The 21,546-nt window shown below is 42.2% G+C and overlaps 2 protein-coding genes across 5 annotated transcripts in view; both read right to left on the bottom strand.

Annotated features, from left to right (window-relative positions):
* Positions 1–4: 4 nt before the first annotated feature.
* TMEM30A (transmembrane protein 30A) lies at positions 5–13,198 on the bottom strand. The gene is made up of 7 exons (XM_082218496.1): positions 12,795–13,198; positions 7,485–7,601; positions 6,361–6,468; positions 4,304–4,391; positions 3,430–3,579; positions 2,518–2,724; positions 5–1,349 (listed from the first exon to the last, which is right to left on the bottom strand). Exons 1-7 carry the CDS (start codon positions 13,068–13,070, stop codon positions 1,156–1,158), a joined length of 1,140 nt encoding a protein of 379 aa, XP_082074622.1. The 5' UTR covers positions 13,071–13,198; the 3' UTR covers positions 5–1,155.
* Positions 13,199–15,758: 2,560 nt separating this feature from the next.
* The window catches only part of FILIP1 (filamin A interacting protein 1), a 79,935-nt gene continuing 74,147 nt past the window's right edge, over positions 15,759–21,546 (bottom strand). For all 4 annotated transcript variants that reach the window (XM_082218241.1, XM_082218240.1, XM_082218242.1 and 1 more), the window contains one exon: positions 15,759–18,255. Coding sequence is in view for 1 of the 4 variants with exons in the window: in XM_082218239.1 (XP_082074365.1) it covers positions 18,215–18,255 (41 nt within the window). In the remaining 3 variants the exon portion in view is untranslated. The remainder of the gene's footprint in view (positions 18,256–21,546) is intronic.

The following is a 21,546-nucleotide window of genomic DNA, read 5'->3' as shown; positions in this document are numbered from 1 at the left end:
AGGATTGTTTCATAAAACAAATGACAGCATTTATTCAATAGCAAATATTCAGATTGACAAATCAGTTTCACGTAAAACAACTTCCATATACATAGCAATTTAATAATTTAAGATCAACGGGCTGGGTTCTTACAATCTGGAAAGACTTCAGTGAAAATTTGCAAGAAGGGGACGTCCCCCACACCCCACCGCAAGCAAGCTGTAACAGACTTGCAGGACACTTCAAGTTTCTTTCGCTGACCCTCAAGTACTTGAATTAAGGAGCTCAAGCACCTTCTGAATTAAATTTAATGCTTCTTCCCCCATTAGGAATGTTAAACGGGGTCGAACCCTTGCTTTTAACCAGAGATGAACATTTCTGTACCGATACAGGCAGCTGTTCCTGCCTTTGAGACAGAAGCTCTTCATTTCTGTAGGAGCCACGCTAAGAGTTTTGGACCACACTAGGTGCTGGGCACAGAACAGAGCTGCACGCGGAAGAATTTAAAGCAAGACTTGCACAGGCAGCGGTTGTTTCCGTGTGGGGGAAAAGCGGCTTTAATGTAATGAAGAAGCCTTTTGCTGCTGCACACGTTCACATGGCAAGCACACCTGTTGGAACATACGGTGAAGCTTGAACATGAAGCTGGGCTCAGAGAACAAATTGCACAGGTTGAATACAGCAAACATTTCAGCCGCGAACACAAAAGCCCATGCGCACCATGCGTGACAAAAAAAACCAAACAACAAACCAGGCAGGCCTCTTCTCCTTCCAAAAGCACCAGCACACCTGACATCCTTGAAACGTGAAGCTACTCTATCCTAAACACGTTCTCGCCAGGCAGTCTATACACGGTATGGACATGTTACAAAGCACACAAGCAGCAGATGCATTAGGTGAGGAAAGACTAAATGCGCATCATGGCACCTGTCCAGCCAGAGGCCAAGCCTCAAAAAGTCCTCTAGGCAGCACTGTTTTACACAGGTAACTTTTTATAGCCATTATCTTCAAGTTAATCCACCGTAAGGGAAAACAAAAGGCTTCATATATACTTATGCATTCTGTGTCAGAAGCAACTTTTTTATATATATACCAGGGATAGAGCTTTCCAAAGCTGTGTCCGCTCTGGACTGGCCTTGATGCACATGCAGTACATGTGGTTTGGAGAGGCGGGATTAATTGGGAATGTCTGCGCTGTTGTTCCGGTTCCCGTACTTGTGATGAATGATTAGCAGCACTACTCCAAGGAAAAAGCAAATGGAGCCGACGGTGATGTAGGCGATTCCCAGAAACGGATTCTTGCCCCCCATCCACGAAATGGTGCTCAAGATCATCCGTTTTCGCCCGTCAAAGCTATGCACAGGATAATCTGATTCGGGTATAGGAAAAACATTCGCCAACAATGACTGGCGTCACAGTGCTAACAAGAAAGCTTCATATTGGCACAAAGGAAGGAGATTGCATTACTTAAAAACAAACAGCAAGTGTTCTGAAGAACATGCTGTATCGTAGTCAAGGCTTGATAGCCAGGGGACACTTTATTACTTGAAATATGAGCCAACAAAAAAATCACACCTGGGAAGCAAATAACTCAGAGACAAGGCTACTGGCTGAAGAAGTTTCAAGACAAGGAAACCAACGGGCAGAGGGGGCTACCAAAGATGTAGATAATATCCGAACCATGACTATTGTTAAAGCAGCAATGAAGCTATGTGTCTCTTTACTTTTGAAGGTTTTTTATTGCTGTTGTTTTTTGCATGAAGATAGATGGCCAGACCTCCTATTCCAAAAGCCACATGCAGAATTTATCAAAGAAAACCCCCATGGGTTTTGACTTGGTAGGAAACCAGCACAAGAACCAGTAATTAGCCCCAAAAGGACCTTATGTTTGACCTAATTCTTGGTAAATATCACAAGGTGTGAGAATTATACACAGCAACTGCATTCTATTTGGGGTGTGTAGAAAACTATATTCCCTTGGGGGGGGGATGGGACCAGAAGTAAAAAAAGTGAGTGCAGGGGGCACATCCTTCTCTCCCCTCTCCACGCAGGATGCCAAGGGAGGGACAGGTGCTTCTGGCCAGAGGTTTGAACTGATTACTTGCAGGGGATGTCTGACATGAAGGCAAGGGCCACAGATCAGCCAACCCAACAGTCAATGCACCTTTTAAAAATAATAATAAGCAGACTGAGACAATTTTGTGCATGCTCCTGTGACCTTTGCAGATTTTTCATTCAGCCCTAAAATGATTCTTATCAGCCTGCTATGCTACCAACAGTCACCTATTTAATGACTTCAAGGTTTACAAGAAAATTCAATAAAAGACGATTACAGTGGTACCTCACTGCACGTCTGCGCAGGTTGTGATTTGCCGCTTCCGCGCGTGACGTCATTTTGAGCTTCCGCGCGTTCCGTTACTTCCGGGTCGCTGCGGAGCGTAACCCAAAAGCACTCAACCTGAAGCAACTTCAACCTGAGATATGACTGTACAAGGTTTACTGACTGCAATTTCTTAGACCTTTTAATAAAAGGATACTGTATTCTATTTCCAAGGAATAATTCCCAGCTGGTAGAGTAGGCCGTAAGTTATCTGGTCTCTCTATAAGGCGATATAGCTTCCGAAATGTAGGCAGCGCTGCAGTACGCATCCACACAATGAAGTCTTCATTGATGAATCCATTGTTGTCTGCATCCTTGTCTAGCTCATACACTGGTTTGGGCCAGTTGACAGGTTTTGCTGTGCCTTAAAAACAAAAATGCAAAGCACTAATATGAGATTATGATTTTTATTAGAAAACATGCATCTTGGGGAACACAGCCAAGCAATCAAACGCAAGCATAGTTGCTAAGAAATAATTTGGGAGTGGGGTTGAGAGAGACAAGAGGCATGAATATATTAGCAGAACAAGAAGAAAGCTAGTAAGAAACTGTTTGAATAGAAATTTTGGACATTTGGAAGGAGAGAGAATCAAGCAAAGCAAACCCGTAAATGAGCTAGCACACAAGAATGTACATCTAACTTTTGTTTACAGTTTCCCCAACAACTTGTACTAATCAATACAGTGTATCCCATTCAAAACATTACAGATAACTCACAACTTAGATGCATTTAATTTGCGTGCCTTCAGCTTTATGAGCTCAGGAAATTTTCTTTTAAAAATTAAGAAGGGGGCAGAAAGGGGACCATCACCTGGAGGAAAAAAGACTTTGGCAATCCCACCCACAACTGAACCTAATATGTTTTGACTATATGCAATTTTGGCTTTATGCTCTATTCTTGGATTGTAACCCCCACATAAACTGAGAATTGGCTCGTTTATTATTTTTCTGGAAAAATAATTCAATTTCTACTTCAGCCTCCACAATACCTTCCCAGGAAGGTCTTGATCCAGATCGGAGTCTTTATGTTCTCTCGTACATGGGTCAGTTCATTGTGTTATCATTTTACCTTGGAAAAGTATTGCCAGATCCTTTGTAGGTCCAGTAGGATTCCTGAATTTCACATTTTTGTCTGTCCACCAGGCAATGCCTTGTTTAGTCAAAGGAATACGTATATATTTGGTTTCATTACGGTCAATACGAAACAGTGTCAATGTATCTAGAAGGAAACACAAATAGACGTGCATCACTTTCAAGGTTCATTTTCACATTCCATGCCTGCTGTATCCAAAAGCTTCAATGCATCATATACAAGACCTAAGTGTTCAGATAAGACATCAAATTCTGCATGTAGATGCTATTTCAAGGTGCATAAGCACAGAATATACAACTTTGTAAAACAACAACAACAAGCAATGGCATGTCTTTATTTACACATACGCACACACTCATAACTTAAAGCTAATATAGACTGTCAGCCCAGTCTAAAGGCCCTCCCTCATCATGGGCTACTGGCATGTCCCAGAAGCCTCAGTGTGACACATAACTGAGCCAACTGGTTTACTGAAATTAGCATGGCAGCCATTTTTAGGAAGCTGCCTTCTAGCAAGTCAGAGCATTGGTCCCGCTAGCTCAGCACTGTCTGCGGTGATTGGCAGCAGCACTCTAGGGCTTCGGTCAGGAGCCTTACCCAACCCAACCTGGAGGGGTCAGGCACTGGACCTGGGATAAGGCGCATGGAGCTATGACCGCTCCTGCCATAAGATGTGTAAACGCTTAAGAAATCTAACTGCTGTGGACAAGGCTTCTAGGTGTACTACTGGATTGGGGGAATGTACAGTGCTCCCTTCAGGTGCATCTATGTGCATACAATGTTGATAGAAAGTGTGACAGCTTAATAGATATCTCCTTGCTTTTATTCAAAATCCAACACAAAATCATACCATTAAACATGCTGTTGGCAATAGCGCCACAAGGAGCAATAGGCTTGTCCCCACTGGTGCGGTAAGGCTCACATTCCTTACTGGGGTGCTAATTGGTAAAAAAGAAAAGAAAAGTCAGTCTTGATTACACACTAGTCAGAACTATAATTGACACATCAGGCTGCCTAACCGATACCACAACAAGCCTTCCTCCTACTTTCCATTGCAAAAAAATAAAATAAAAAATACGGTTTCAAGTTACGGGACGAAATGCTTTGGCAAACACGCCAACAACTATAAAGCATTCAGTCAGCAGTTGCCTGCAATTAACGCTACAAGTCCCAGTTCTGCAAGATAAATAAAGTTACAAAAGAGAAAGCCAATGTGGTGCAATAGGGTTTCATCGTTGGTGATTTAAGGATAGATCTGGAAGGAAGACTAGGAAGGGTATTGCAATTGGGAAGGCAAGTTTTTTGTGTTTTTATATTGTAAACTGCCCTGTGATTCTTGGATGCAAGGTGGAAAGAAATTAATGTAACCACAAGTTACAGAGAAAGCAGTTGGACACACTAATAGTATATCAAACACTGTAAAAGCTGAACAATGTTTACACTTTCAGGGAATTCACATCTTGCTGCTTGACTACAAGTAACCAAAATAATGATTACAGAGGTAATGATCAATTTTAATTTGAGCTATTTGTTTCTAGTAAATAAGAGAAAACAGGCATTTATCTTCTAATCTGAGAATGTAATCTCTCTGAATTGTGGCTGTAACATGACATCTTAAAAGAGGGTGCTCCACTTCTAAACACACCCAAAGCACACACAGCCCACATCAGCTTCAGTCTGCATGGCAGAATGAGGTTATGCAAGTGCATTGTTCCCCCTTTGCCTAATCTTTTTATAGCTATCTAATCACACGTAATTCTTGCTCTGTGAAGGACACATTGAGTAGCCTACAATCTCATCACAGTTAGAGAGAGAGAGAGAGAGAGAGAGAGAGAGAGAGTTGACACTCTCCCAAGTGTCCTTTGCTGTAGCTACTCATTACCAAGAAGGGAGAATAGCATCTGGATACTCATTAAAAAATAGCACTATTTCCTGCCCACACCCAGCAAGCAATTTCTTTATTTGGACATTTGTATCTTCCCTAGCTATGATAAACATCAATCACAAGACAATATATAAATAAAACTTTAAAAACTAACATTCAAACGGTAGTAAAACAAACTATCCACTCCGAAAATCTTTAAAGTAGATATAAAATTGTTATAGCCAACTGCTTCTATAAATCTATCATCAGCTTATTGAATAAAATAACAGCTTGGACAGTCAGTGAGGCTTAGAATGCTCCCGTTTCCTTTTCATCAGATGCCAAAGGAACCAAGGAGTTACAGTAGCAGCCAAGCTTAGCACCCAGCGGTAAGAGGTTCTCTCAAGCACACTCCAAGAAAGAGTGCATGGAAATACTTTCAAAGACCAATAAGGAAGAGTTTGCCCAATAAGAAGCTAACAGGGTATGCCTTAAGATAGAGGGAGTCTGGACTGCTGTAATTAATGTAAAAGCAAGCGTTATGAAGTAGTTTCTACACATCAGGTATAGTATACTAGGCAACAGACAGATACAGCGCCCCAAAACAGCCTAACTTGTTATTTAAGGTCAACTGAAAATGATTTAAAAAACCCCTCAAGGGATCAATTGAACACACAGGATGGTTCCCATCATATGGATTCTCAGTGGAAGGGGGCTCTTCGCCCACTACAGTTCAAGATTTCACTGGAGAGCACAGGAGTGAATGACAATGTTGCCTTCCATCAGGTTTTTCCCCACCTGCAGCTCTTAAGCTTTCTCAGTGATATAAGTGGGACCTTGTGCAGGCTTATTTAGCACAGAGAGAGGGAATGGATGGTGGACAGGAGTCAAATAGCGAAGCCTACGTAGCGTTCAATTATGACTACATAAAAAAGACACCAAATGACAATCTGTGCATTTTCCCTTTAATATTTGAAAAGCTATTGTGTTTTAAGTATCAGAATCCAGAAACGATGTCATTCTATGCAAAGAGTTTCACTTACATGTAAAGAATTGTTATCTCCATTTAGCTGGCTGTCATCCCGAGACTTCACATAGCGACGATGGTTTTGGTAAAAGTTGGACAGTCCATAGTACATAAACACGTTGCTCTGCAATACACAAATTAAGATGCTTCACCAATGTGCACAGTTAATGGTGGCTTCAGATGAAACAAAAAGCCTTTTTCAAATGCTACAACGAATATCTGGTTGCGGGAGGAGATTGTGGGACAGGATTACACCTTCAATCTCTTAGAGCAGAGGTTTTCCACCTTTCTGAGTCCACAGCTCCCTTAACCAACTACTTGCTTTCTGCGGCACCCCCTGTGGGGCACAGGAACCGAGTTATGTCACCCCTTGCCTGCAGAGCTGGCAGCTTCTCACACTTTTTTCAAACACCTTCGCTTGTGGAGTGTTCCCTCAGCCTCCTCTCCTCTCTCCTCTCTTTGGGAGTCCTCTGGGCAGCAGCTGCTGCTGTCCCTGGTCTCTGAGCTGCCCCCACCCAAAAAGTGGTGCTTCCCAGAGGCACCATTTGCCTGCAGAGCTTATAGCCAGGGCTGCTGCACTAAACGGCTGTGCAAGCCTTTGGGAGGCAGAGACGTGAGAGGGCATCAGAGGAGGCAGGGAAAGAAAGAATGACAGAGGCCAGTGTTGCCTGACCATCATTCAAGGCACCCCAGGGTGCCACAGCACATTGGCTGAAAACCACTGTCTTACAGCAAGTTTTGTTAATAATGCTGTATCCTGTACATTCCAGTACCACTGCAGTATGTCCACTAGTTTATTTGATTTTGAATTTCTTCTTACTACTAAACCAGCTGTTGAGATTTTTTCCAAACCATTCTCATTTACCATGAATAGTATTTAACTAAGTTTTACTCAGCGCAGAAAGTGAAATTAAGGAACCTAACTTAGTCATGGTCATCAAATTCAATGGGACTACCGTGAGTAAAACTTAGCTGAATACCACCCAAAACCTTTAGGATGTCCCATATAAATATCGTATTGCAGAAAGTCTGCAATGTGGAAAGAGGCCGGTATGAAAGAATTCCAATTAAGAGTTTTACATGAGCACAGACAGTCAAACAGTTATTTTGTCATATATACACACATTTAAGGTAACATACCTCAAATGGCTGATCCAGTGTAAAGTGTATGGTGCACGTGCAAGAAGGTGTATTGTTCCAGGACACATTTAAACACTTGTTGCAGGGACTACCTGGCTCTGTTCCTGTATAATCAATCTGCAGAGAAAGGACAGATAAAAAAAAAGGAAAAAAAAAGTTTACTATAAAATACAAGAGCACCAAACCACAAACATAAAGAAAGCTGATTCACTGCTGAAGCCAAAGTTGTTGACTACAGTAATCAGATAATACATCAAATGTGGATTATGTTTTGAGGGCTGGCTATGCAGACATTTTATGGTGGTGGCATCCAGGCCGTAGCACACTTGAAGGCACTACAAGAAATCTAAGTTTCTACATGACCAAACTGCAGATGTCCAGAAAGATACCTGCTTTGAGCCAACCCCACTCTTTAGATTTCTATGAGAAAGCAAGGTTTATATGCTGTAAAATAAATAAGAAAATGTAGGTGTTCTATCTATCTATCTATCTATCTATCTATCTATCTGGTCCTGGGAATGCCACAAAATTATTGGCAGGAACTTCAATAGCTGCCCAGTTTGGGGAAGACAGTTTAGCTGGCACTTCATAATGGGATGATCTCTGGTGCAGTTCACTGCCTCTTGTCTAAATCTTCAAAACAGTTTCTCATTTTAAGTGGAGTAACTCCCAGACCTCATGACTTTACAGGAGCATCTGAGCTTGAGGGAAAAGATGTGGAACAAGTTGCCCACTCCTGGCTTAAAGAAGTTTCATTTTCACACTTATCCCAAGATGCTTCTCTCTGGGAAGCCGACACACCTGCAGTCTTGGAAGTACTGACAAAAATCTCACCATTTCATAATTTATTTAAAATGAAAGCTTCACTTTTGTTTTCTGGTGTGGATATTAGGGCTACATTATTAGTGGAAAATAAGGAACTACACAAACAAGTTTTACCAAAAGAGGACAATATGCAACAGCAAGTCAGTGGTACTTCCTCGTTTTGTCCTTAACACCTTAAACTCTTAAAATATTTGCAGTGGGTATTTTCAGAAACATTGACGGATATTCTGCTTAAATGATGATACTAAGAGTGGGGAGAGAACCTGTGCTGTACTGGACACAAGATTATGGTCCATTATATTTTTGTCCTAAAGCAAATCTAAAACAAGCTCTCATTTTAGTAACCGTACTGGAGCTAGCAACATCTCAGTATTGACAGATTTGCTTTGTATCCTTAAACATGGAAACAAAGGTGCTTATTTTTAGAAAGCTATTAACAGCGCACAGTGAGTAAGGGAGGACATTAAGTACATGTCAACCTTGTCTTTGGTTTTAAAGAAGTTCAGAGTTTAAAGACGAATATCTCCCTTAATTAGAGACCAATAAAGAGTATTTGTTCAGGATTACCATTATGAACTTACATCACATGAGATCTGTCCCCTATTTGTTTTCTATATATGTATTCAGTTTGAAGCAAAACAACTGTGTATTTAGTCCTAAAGAATGGTTAATTTACAAAAAAGAATTTTGAGACTGTTGTTCCATAGTCTCTCTTAACACACAAACCATCAATGTATACCATAGCAATGCTCCCCCTTTAAATGTTTGTTTGCCACAGCAATAATGTATGCTTGCTGCAGCAACAACAAAAAAAGCACATTTAGCAATGTATCCAGGTTTAGGCCCAAGCTATAAAGACTGGATTAATTACAATACTTGAAGTCTGCACTGACAGAAAACTACCACTACATCTGTATATCTTTTCTTCAACTTTGGCATATTCATTATGGGCTGTATCATGTACTGCACATGTCAACTACCCTTTCCTATCCCTGTGCACAGCTCAGATCTGCTCCAGAAGGTCTCTCGGCCTTCAGAAGCAGATTTTGAGGATACTTGGAGTGGGGTGGGGGTGGGGAGCTTGCAGAGAAGAATGCCATTATACAAGCAAGCATGTCTAGAATCATACCTGAACTGCCCCTCACACCAAAGGAATTTTGTTTAAACCCCCTTCCCCATCTTACGATAAAGGATTATTTTTGGGGGGAGTCACTTGAAAGCAAACCACCTTTTTTGTGTGGCAACAATCCAATCGAAAACAGAACCAATAGTACCTACACCCCACCCTCCTCCGGACCATGTATTTTTAGCTCATGAGGCATTCTCCATCATCCATTTTTTTCAAGCAATATGCCAAGTTTGGTTTTAAGAGTCTTGCTTCCCTTTCCTGAACACTTCTTGCATTTCAAGTCACCTTCGCAATTCTAAAAGTAGAAGCTTTGGTGCCCGTTTTGCGGCAAGGCCACTTCCCCTAAGCTCTACATTTTCCCATGAATTGCTACAGGCAGGAAATACTGGAGATGGGATGAAATGCATCCAAATCAAGAGCCACTGCAAGATGCTAAGCAAGCCGCTGGGCAGAGTGAAGTTTGCCCAAGGGCTAATTTCTCAAGACACTGCTGTCCATTTGAGGCTCACAACAAGACTCTCAAATCAGAATATCAGAGAACTACTGTATTTTTTGCACCATAACACTTACTTTTTTCCTCCTAAAAAGTAAGGGGAAATGTCTGTGCATGTTATGGAGGGAATGCCTACGGGTGGCATGCCTACAGATTTTCCTCCTCTAAAAACTACGTGCGTGTTATGGTCGGGTGCGTGTTATAGAGCGAAAAATATGGTAATTAACATTATTGTGTGCAGCCAGCAAAGTATGTACCTGTCAATGCCTTTCTCAGGCTGCAATTATGTCAATGTGCAGAAATAACGCTGGGTGCATAGGGGCTACCTGCCTAATAGTAACACACACAGAAAACTAGGGGTGGAAGAAGTAGGAAGAACTGCAACCATTTGTGAGTTCTTGAGATAATCAAACAGAATGATGTAGTTGTTGTTACTATACACTGATCAGCTACGTCCAAGACAAAATAAGACTCCTATAGGTTTCTAAGTCTGTCGAATAGAATCAGGAGGTATTTGCCAAGACATTCACTGTGCATTTCTCCCTCAATTATACCTACACACACACCCCAAATAAAAAGGTGGGGAAGCCCTGCACCCATTATCGTAATATGTAAAAGGTTTTATGCGGGTCTAGGACACAGTTCTGGTCAGCTGTCTGCATCTGGCCCACAATACTTCAGCTTTATTGGGGCCAAAGGTGTGGCTTTTGTGGCTTGGACAGGAACATGAATAGTCCTGCTGGATCAGGCCAAAGGCCCATCTAGTCCAACACCCTCTTTTCATAATGGTCAACTAGATGCCTACAAGAAGTCCAAAAGCAGGACATGACTACAACAGTATACTACCTCCGACAGTGGAGGGAGAACATAGCCAAAGTTGCTAGTAGCAACTATCCTCCATGATTTTGTTGAATCTTCTCTTCAAGCCATCACTACATCTTGTGGGAGCACTACATCCCATATCTTGTGGGAGCAAATTCCATAGTTTAACTTTGCACTCTTGGGTGTCTATTTGTGGGGGGCAAACCTTCCTTCTCAACTTGCATCAAAATACAAAGAGGATTTGTCTTAAGTGGCCCTTAAAGTGGCTTTAATTCTTCTTAATTGTATCCCCCCCCCCTTATTTCAAAGAGTGCACTCTCCTGACATCAGTGCTTTTGCACTGTTGGTTTTACCCACTCACCCACTTTGTCCTCTCACAGCCAGGCCCATCATCCCTGGCCACTGGTCATGCTTCCTAGGGCTGATCATAGCTGTAGTTCAGCAGAAGTTCAGCAACTTCTGCAAGATCAAAGATTCCCCTGTCTGGGGAAAAGGCAGAGGGGAAAACTGCTCCTTTATAAAAAGTTATGATCCAATTGCAGAAGCAGTTTTTATTTTCTCTTGTTTTGCATTCTATTTAATACATCAGTTATGTACACTGTTGCTCATTTCTATTTGTATGCATTTTGTCCATCTTCAATATGCGCTTTATGGAAACACTTCTGTTCTTTTGCATCCCTTGGATCAATTACATTTTGGAAATAATCTCTGAAACGCCACCAATATGTTTCCTTAAACCAGAACTGCAAACAATGGTTACAAACTATCCAACTTAACCCTCAAAGACCCATTTTCCTTTGAAACTCTTCTTCAGAGTAACAGCGGGGGCGGGGGCAGTACAACCATAACAGTTTTTATGGAATTTTATGGAGGTTCCCTGTTCCACAGGAAGTTGCTATAGTTGACAGTTCCTATACACCTCACACACTTCTCAAATCAATAAAACAACTAGGAGCCATGAATTATACAGGCCTTAGGTTGTTAGTAAAGGCTTTACAGTGGTGCCCCGCAAGACGAAAAACCCGCTAGACGAAAGGGTTTTCCGTTTTTCGATGTGCTTTGCAAGATGAATTTCCCTATGGGCTTGCTTCGCAAGACGAAAACGTCTTGCGAGTCTTGCGATTTTTTTCGCTCCCCCCCCCCCTTTTTCTAAGCCGCTAATAGCCTTTTAGCCGCTAAGCCTTTAATAGCCGCTAAACCGCTAATAGCGCTAATCCGCTAATAGGGTTGCTGCGCAAGACGAAAAAACCGCTAGACGAAGAGACTCGCGGAACGGATTTTTTCGTCTTGCGAGGAACCACTGTATTTGTGTAAGTGTTCCCCACACGTCTCTTTGTGTTTAGTGTACACGTGCACTGACCCATGCCCATGTAATATAAAACTCATCAGTGCCCAAGGTGCTTGCACTGCTAGTGTGCCAACACATCACAGGTGTGGAACAGAACACATGATATGCCTGCCCAGGTAACGGCTTTACCTACACCCTGGACAAGTCAGCCCAAAATGACAGAAAACGTGAATCGGGCCCAAGTTCCCACAGACACTGCAGCCACAAATCAGGCACCACCCGTAGGTTCTTGTCTACAATATTTGGGCGCTGACAGAAGCTGTATCCCAACACTACCCAGAGACCACCAGGTTGGAGACAGATGCGCTACCTGGTGCCCTCGCCATCCTCAAATTCTCTGCATCATCACCACAAGTGCTTATTATTTCTTTCAAGGTGCTTGACGGTGCCAGACCTGTGATGATGAAAAAAACTGCCCTATCCAGTTGGGCGGCATATTTCTTCCACGTCGAAAGGGATAAAGTTGAAAAACATTTAAAGGATTTCTTTTTCTTTTTAAGGCTTCTATATAAGCCCAAATCAAAGTGTGTTCGTTTCCTTGTTGCCATGCCACTCACTGGCTTATAATATTCCACCCACGGCGCTTGCTCCGAAGAAGTGGGGGGCTGCCCCCTTCCCCCTCTGACAAGGGGGGGGCGTGCCCCCAAAAGTGGGGTAACCCCCCTCATTGCCTGCCCCCCCGCCCCCGCCTACCTCGTACTCGCGGATGTTGTTGGAGGTGACGAAGATGCCGATGCCGATGGGGATGAAGATGAGGCCGATGACGAAGAAGGCGGGCAGGACGGTGCCGGCCGTGAGGATGGGCTGCCAGGCCGGCAGGCGCTGCTGCTTGAAGGCGGTGTTGTCGGGCTTTCGGCTCTTGACTCCGGCCCCACCGGCCACGCTGACCCCGACCCCGGCTCCCCCCACGCCGCTGCTCCCGGGGACCTGCCCGTCCACCTCCTCCTTCGCGTTGAAGTTCATCGCCATGGAGAGTCCGGGCTTCTGGGTCGAGCGCTAAAGGGAGGCGAGGAGGCGGCGGCGGCAGGAACTGGCACTACGGAACCTCCACTCGCTCGGTATAAGAGCAGCTCGGACTGCGCTTGCGCAAGCACGCCGACGACGACGTCAAAACAAAGTGGGGAGGGGTGGAATTCCGAACGCCGCCGCCGCCGCCGCCAGCGACTCCTTCTGGGCATGCCCTCTCCCGCATCGCCCGCACGAAGGCTCCCTGCGCATGCGCCGAGCGATGACGCGAACTTGCCGCGTAACTCTCGACTCCGGAACGAAGTCTGGTTCCAGCTCCTCCTCCGCCCGGGTCTTAAAGAACCAGTGGGAGCGGCTTAACAAGTCGGACGGCCGGGAGCGATGCCGGAGACGCGCCTGCGTAGTAAGTATCGACTGAGTGGAAAAAAGGAGCGGACCCGCATGGAGCATAATTGTGCTTGAGGATCGTAGTGCGCAAGCAGAAACGCCTTGTTTGCATCAATAGTGTTGTTTGCAGTTTGCTTTTAACTATTTTTGGATAGTTTTACATTATTTTACCTACTGTTTTTCAAATTGAATAAAAGCATGATTACTGTGTCGTGTAAGTGATCTATGTAGGAAGCATATATTAATAATAACATATTGGAAATATAAAATGAAGCCTTCTGGGGTTAGGAGGGAATAGTGAGTGTGGCGAAGCCATCTTGTCAATCATCTTGTCGCTAGCCGGTAGCTGTCACCTTTTAAATTTCACTAACTTTTGGCGAGCGGAGATCAGTGTAGCAGATTTCAAAAAGCCACGGGATAAAACAAAACAGCTGCATAAACAGAAAGGCATGGCAAAACCCCATAAAAGAGGGGAGTGAATGGCCCTTCCAAACATAGCGTTGGGGCGGTCACAGAAAAGGACCTGATTGTAGAAACAATTGACTTGTAAGATTTTGGAAACATAGGGCTGATGATGCAAAACAAGCTGTCAGACGGTATACACTCCACAGATGTAGAAATGTATGAAGAACCTGGTATTTTAGCCAGGATAGCTCAGTTGGTTAGAGTGTGGTGCTGATAACGCCAAGGTTGTAGCTTCGATCCCCATCTTATTTATACTCCGCACATCTGGTTGGGTTTCCCCAGCCACTCTGGGCGGCTGCATATTCTGGCATTGCAGGGTCCCTTCCAAGACTGCAGTTCTGTGATCCTATGCTTATCACTTTGGGATGAACTGAAGTTAGGCAAAATTTGTCAGGACAGATTTATGGCTCCTATGGAAGGCTGGATTAGTCTTGGTTATGAAGCATGAATTGGTGCAGAACATACTGTAATACAGTTCTTTTTTAATCAATGCTGCCGATACATCTTAATGGCAGATAAAATAATGTGATGAAGAGCAGCCTTTCCCAGCAAACCACTCAACATTTGAGAAACCTCCCTTTATGCTTGACTGTGTTTGTAGATTGAAATATATTACTCTAGGATTATCTCACACCAGAATATATCTGGTACATAAAACAACCATTTAGACACAACTCCAAATGAATCAATTTGTTAACATGCAGCCATTCAATAAAGAACAGGAAATGTTTCTACTCGAACTAGTGACTCAACAGACCTATCTACTTCCTCTGTCTTGACCACCAGTCTTTCTTTTTCAACCGCGTCCATTCCCTCTAACTCCTCTCAACTCCTCTCTCTAATTCAGGGGTGGGAAACCTATGGCATTCAGATATTGTTGGACTACAACTTCCATTACTCCTGACCATTGGCCTTCCTGGCTGGGGCTGAGAGGAGCTAGAGTCCCATAGGCCACCCCAACCCCAACCCCAACCCCTCTCTCATTCTAATTTCTGTCCTCTTCTCTTAATTTACTGTGTTACAGTGAGTTTGCTTTTCTATCATGCTGAATTTTGCAGAGAGAAAGAACAAAGGTGCTCCCCACCCCAAGTCTGCTTTGTCTATTTTCATCTCCCCCACTACAGGTGAAGCACATGCAGTTTAACTGATGCAGGCAAGGAAAGCATTCCTCCTCAATTTCCTTTGTATCTTATTTCTAAAGTGGATTCAGAGGCACTTTATTGGAAATCAGTAAAGCCATAACACCAGCTTTTTGAAAGGATGGAAAGTTACACTGGCCTTCTACATCTGATTAGAGTCTTCAACTATCTTGCATCATACCGTATAAAATTAGGGCTGTTTCCAACGCGAGACGTGATAGATAACTCCAAGCCTCCCTCGCTGTAAGATGCTGGTCCTCGTCACCAAATAATAACCAGATAGGAATCTGTTTCACTAACAACTCGCACAGCCTGAAGAAAAAACGCTCATCTTGGTGATGAAATAGGCATGCACGTGTCCTTGTTAAAGTGACCCTTATCAGCATCTTAGGGCACAGGTGCCTTAAGGCACACTATGGGGAGAAAGACCAGCACAGTATAGCCGCTGTCCATGAGCTAAGTTGGGATATACAGCTCAGTCCACATCCTCCCTCAGCATTATAGTTCAGGGAATGGCACTAGCTCATTGGCTCCAGGTGTAAACACACTGCTGTTAGAATATTCGTGCTTTGTTATCTTTTCAGGAAAATATTGTGGGACAAGAAGAAGAAATCATTAATAAAAATCCAAAGCAACTGAATGTGTGGACAAGAATAGCAGTTATTGCCTCAGCATCAAAAGATTACTGGAAAACAAAGTGTACACGCAAAGAGATTGTTTTTAATGTTTATGATTTTCAAAGGAACAGAAAATTACAAACAACTCGTTATATACAAATCCAAACACTTCTGAAGTCTACCTGGAACCTGAAGTAGGAATTTCAAGGCAGGCAGGTTGGATTATTTATCTCACTAGAAAGTTGAATTCTACAACAAACTTGCCTGTTGTCCTCCTCCTAGCTTGTCCTTTTTCTTTAGGGGAACTAAGTCTTCCTCGTTTCATTGGCATTTACTTTCACAGACGTTAACTACAGGGCCACTGACTTCACATATTATATATCTAAAAACATTTTAGGTGTACACGTAAGAATGTGAAGTGTGAATCATATTGTCACACAGCTACACTCAAGCAGCCAATCATGATTGGCTGCAGCTCCTTTTCAAATGTACACTTGCTGGCAAACCTGGGTTTCCTGCTGCTTAAATATTACCTGTTGGGTACTTTGCAGAAATATCCTGGCAACGTACTTGTACCGCAATTCAATTCCATCTCTTTGTATGATCTAACGTACAGTACACTTCAGTGTCTGCCCTCATACCATTTCTCCATGTCTGGAACTTTTTGTTCATCGTGGTGAGCTCCTTTCCCTTTCCCTGCATTTTATAAATGAACAAAAGTCCTTCTTCGCCACAAACTTCCTCCTACTTCCTTTTCCCCCTCATGTCATCACAGCTTCTATCCCTTGATGTCAACAGGTAACCTTTCTTTACCCTCATTCGCTACTGCTTTTATCAAAATCTTTCCCTCCCCTTTTGCTTACACCCTCTCTCCCTTGTTAACACAGTGTCTAGCTCTCTATGCTGGCTGGTACCAAAAGCATGAGAGGGGTAATGGTTGCTAAATATGAATTATACCAACTGCCCTCACCTTGCTAGTGCATCTGGAGTAGCATTGATTAGCACACAATGGAGGAATACCCCCCTAGCTGTTTGTGAGTACCACATGCACCAATTCAATGTGCCTTACACTACCCAAGCTGTTCTGTCTAGAAGCCCCTAAATCACACGTCTTCGGTGTTCTGAACAGTACAGGTGCAAATTAGTATTGATACCCATCTGTTCAAACATTCTTTCTATCAACACACTCCTTATTGCAGCTATATACAATTTCACATTCATTATACAGCATCATAGAAAGTCTGCAAATATGGGAACAATTTGAAACCAGAACTATTTTTAGAAGTAGTTTAATAATGTAGGGTTTATATCTCGGTGGAAAGGCATGTTTAAAAATGGATCATTAAAAAAAATATATGCAGATATCACAGGATCTCCATGCAATTCCCACAATGTTTCACCAGTGTTGTTGACTCAGAAAAACTGTACTAATTTTGTGTTCCATCTAGAATATAGTATTGAGGTATAGAGGAGCACAGTCAAACAAGGCTAGGTTTTATGCTCCCAAATTGTGTGCTGCAAACTTGTGATTCAACTGGTGAAGCAGTTGGTAAATGATCTGCAGCCTGATACAATGCAGAGTTAGGTGTGCTTGAGCGCAGTGAAATTAAAAGGCTTTGGGTGCACAGGATTAACCGGATCAGTGTTTGGTTCACAAGGAAACAAGCATAAAAACCAATGTGAATGGATCAGTAAGTTTCAGCATTAGCACCCTTTTCTAACACTAGGGTTAGAATTGGAACACCATATTACTGTTGCACACTTGTGAAAATTTATTTGTTACAGTGTAATTAAAAACGAACCTTTTTGGTACAGACATATGTAAAAACACACAGTATATGAGCATGGCATAATAGAAATCAGCGTACAACATTTTAAAACAATTCTTCAGTCTAATACTGTTTCAAGGCTTTGGTTTGTTCGTGTTCACTTTTGTATTAAAACCACAGCACAGTGCAAAAACAAAAACAAAAAATTACTATAATACTATCCCACAGAGCAGTCTTTAGGGCACTTAATCTCACAGTCACATTATGGCTAGGAAACGTGGCAAAGTTTTCTAAAAGGTGCCATTATTGAGGTCAAGTCAACATCTTTATAAACTCCAATAAAAAATATACAAACCGGCACTCTGAAATCTTTGACAGTGTATTCTACTACCAAATGTGCCGCAGACCACCAAAGTCAGATTTGGCAAAAAAACAAAAAACAACCACAAAATGTCTTTCATTACAAATTGTATTATAAAAATAAATTACGTAGGAAACACCAAACAAAAAGCACACATGATTCAAAGGCTTTGCAAAATTAAAGAGTAAAATTGGCACAGAAGACGTTCTCTTTCCACCTAATTTCCAAAGGTCAAACATTTTTTAATGGATCTGCACACACAAAAAGCCAGATTCTGATGGAAGGAATAAAATACTTCCACAAGCAATCAGTAGCAGGGAAGATTGAATGAGGTGGCGCTTCAGCAGTGATCCAACCAAGTGATGTGGAGGAGAAGTGCAAGTATATAGGATGGAGCTTGCATGGCATCTCATCTTGAGTTCATGCGTAACTGATGGATGATGATGCTCTCTAAAGGGGAAAAGAAACATAGCAAAGCATAGGCTGTTACCATGAGAATACATGAAAGGTCTATGAGGACCCACACTGTTAAATCTTTAATCCCATCAACAGCTTAGCTACATTACAGAAACTTCAAAGTGCCACTTCAAACAAGAAAGACAGAACAGAACTACTCATATCAAGATGGCCAAAGAAGAGATTAGAATTAGCAGTATAACTGAGGGCACTCTATCCCCATCTACAATACATTTTGGAAAGCTGTTTCCTTGCCATGCTGTCGGATGCCTCTTAAGATATCGCAAATAAATTTTGCACGATGTTCCTTGAGATCAAGGAACAGGTTTTTGCCTATGTTTGGATTCAACTGGACGCCATTTTGAATCAAGATGACGGGACTGAACCTTTCAAAACTGCATGGCTTTCAACCACTAATTTCAAAGCCACACTGATTTCATTGGTTTCTTAGAATTCCTGCGCACTGCTGGGTATGAGGCTGTAATAGGAATTTTATGGTCTTAGATATATGGCAATGTTCATAACCACACGTACATAGATCAGCACAGGAAAGCCAACCTGGAACCATTTTGATTCCTAAACTGAGCAAATGTTTCTCTGCAATGTCAAACTGGAAAAGTCTCCCCATTGTCTCTTTCCTCACAAATCCTGTCTTAAGGACACATTTAAGATATGAATAAGGTGTGAGCCTGTGACCTGGCCCAGGAAATAAGTATTTTACCACTACAAAAGAATAGCCGGGCTCCCCAGGCCATCCAATCAAGTAACTTGCCAGACAGGAGATAAACTGGGACAGGAGAAAAACAACATGCAAATGTTCTGTTTCAGACCGCCTTTTCTGGGATGTATCTGAGGGGTGGTCTTAGGTTACACCCCTTCTGTGATGAATGCATAATATTTCTGGAGGTGGGCTTGATCTAGAGAATGGGAATTTCAAAAGTCTTTATAAGCCCTTGCACGGCATTTTGGGGGGTCCTCTTCCTCTCCTGCGTGTGAGGGGAGCACCCTGTTGCAACAGATCAATAAAGATCAGGCTTACTAGCTGCTTTGCTTCTCAATATTCTCTGGTTGGCCTCTGTTATTCTCTCCTACCAATAGGGAACCTATGTAAGGACTCTATATGGGCTCTTGGATACCCCATAAGGGAAAAGGGCATATTTTTATTTACAACAAGGCTGCTTGTCATATGTAAACGGAAGGAGCATAATCCAGCCCACTCATTCTCAAGAGTATCTCTGCAGAGCACTGTACAGCTCTCCCTCCTCTCTCCACCATCTGTGCACTCAACCAGTGAGGGAGCCAATTAATATGAACTGAAGGTTCCCATATCCCCAGCCATCTGTTCCCTTTACTCAGCATAAGTTCCTCATGGTCACATGTAAATTGTATTGGGCAAAGGACAAACCTCCCATCCTTCCAATGGTCCCTTGTACCAGTTTTACCACATAGGAAATGGGAGTAGGAAACATCTCTACTGAGACTTAACTGGGATCCTCCATATTTAGGCACCACACCTAGAGAGGATGGGATCATATCTTTAGCTTTTAAAATAATTTTTAATTCAGAAATTCATACAATTTCAGATCTTATTTACATCACAGATATAAAGCCCCCTTTCTCACATTAAAGTGAAAACACTTTCTGTTGTGGACATCTTGAAAGCAGAGTCCAATCCATTAACACATCAATTTTCTTCGAAATCATTTATTGTGATGCTCCAAAATGCCAATAACTGCCATCCACTCTTGAGCTTCAGAAATCATCTTTTGCCACCAGCAGGCTAATATTACTTGTAGTGGGAGTTGCATAAAAAGGAAACACTTCCTTTTCCTTAGGAAAAGAAACAGTCCTGTATCTAAAAGTAGTTATTAAAAAAAAAAAATCTTATGCATTCTCTTTTCCCATTATGCTTCCACTTCGAGACCTCCTCACTTATCTTTTTAAAAGATAATGTTTTAATGCTGTATTTTAATCTTGTTTTTAAGTTGTATTCAATCAACTCATTTTTATTATTGGTTGTTAGCCGCCCTAGGGAGGGCTGGGTATAAATCAAATTTATTATTATTATTATTATTATTATTATTATTATTATTATTATTAAAAAGCAAACAAACCTCTGCTTCAAATACTTCCAGCACTTATTTACATATCTTTAGTTGGAAGTATACTATCCCTATATCATAACATTTCTTTTAATTACACTTAGGTCCTACTGATATTTAACATGAAAGATTAGCTGTGACCAACATGAAGTCCCATTGAAATAAATGAGAACTACCGTATTTTTCGCCCTGTAAGACACACTTTTTCCCCTCCAAAAATGAAGGGGAAATGTGTGTGCGTCCTATGGGGCGAATGCAGGCAACCCCCCTCGCTCTCCAGGCTTCTTGAAGTTATCAGCTAGCCGTGGGAGACCCAGCTCTCCCAGGGCTAGCGGAGACCTTGCCAGCACCCAGAAGCTTGGGGCGCACTGAGCTCCGCACGCCCCAAGCTTCGGGCTTAGCACAGCGCAGCTGGGGGGGAAATAAAAAAGTTTTTCCTTTATTTCCCCCCCCCCAAAAAAAACTAGGTGCGTCCTATGGGCCGGTGCGTCCTATGGGGCGAAAAATACGGTAATATTGGGTGCAATCTTGTATCCACTTACCTGGTCGTAAGCTCCCTTAAATTCAGTGGTACTTATTTCTGAGTGATGAAAACTGCATTGTCCATCTGGTTCCAACCCATATACCAGTAGTTTTCTTTTTAAAAACTGAGCAGGGACTGAGAGTTTGGTCCTTTCTGCAGTTCCAAACTGCAGTTGGTAATAGCAAATTTAAGGTTTTCCAACTTGTGTCTTTCTACAAGATAATTAGCTTTATCATGATGCTATATACAGTTTAAATTGGGGGAGGGGGTTTAGTTCTCTATATGGCAAATTTTCTTCTATATAACGTTTTTAAAAAGCTAATTCGAATATATTAAGTCATCTGTGCATTCTAGTGTAGGTCTCTCTCCATAAGAAGGGAGATATTTTGTTGGATGCAAAGATGACTATAAAAGGGATGATAGAAATTGACTGCTTCAAAACAGTGAATAAGCCAAAAACTAATTTCAAGTTCTACGAGCCTTCTACAGAAAAAACTATTTAGTACCAAATATAGCCACAGGGTACGGATATTTGAACAGGCACGACAGATTCTGATCCTTAAGTACTAGGAAAGTAAGCCCCGTTAAACAGAGGAGACTTCCGAATAAACATGCAGAGTTTTGGTTCTTTAGATCAAAATCAAGAAGCTTCATAAAACC

The sequence above is a fragment of the Podarcis vaucheri genome (assembly GCF_965113315.1).
Source record: "Podarcis vaucheri genome assembly, chromosome: 3".
Lineage (NCBI taxonomy): Eukaryota > Metazoa > Chordata > Lepidosauria > Squamata > Lacertidae > Podarcis > Podarcis vaucheri.
Note: the sequence above shows the minus strand (reverse complement) of the source record. Positions and strands in the feature narration are given on the sequence as shown.

Bases quoted from the DNA above. Each gene is read 5' to 3' on its own strand.
- TMEM30A (XM_082218496.1), bottom strand. From the start codon at position 13,070: ATGGCGATGAACTTCAACGCGAAGGAGGAGGTGGACGGGCAGGTCCCC. The intron at 4,392-6,360 runs GTAAGTGAAACT...TTTACCAATTAG, and splicing joins GAGATAACAATTCTTTACAT to CACCCCAGTAAGGAATGTGA. The intron at 1,350-2,517 runs GTATCCTTTTAT...TACCCGAATCAG, and splicing joins TTCCTTGGAAATAGAATACA to ATTATCCTGTGCATAGCTTT.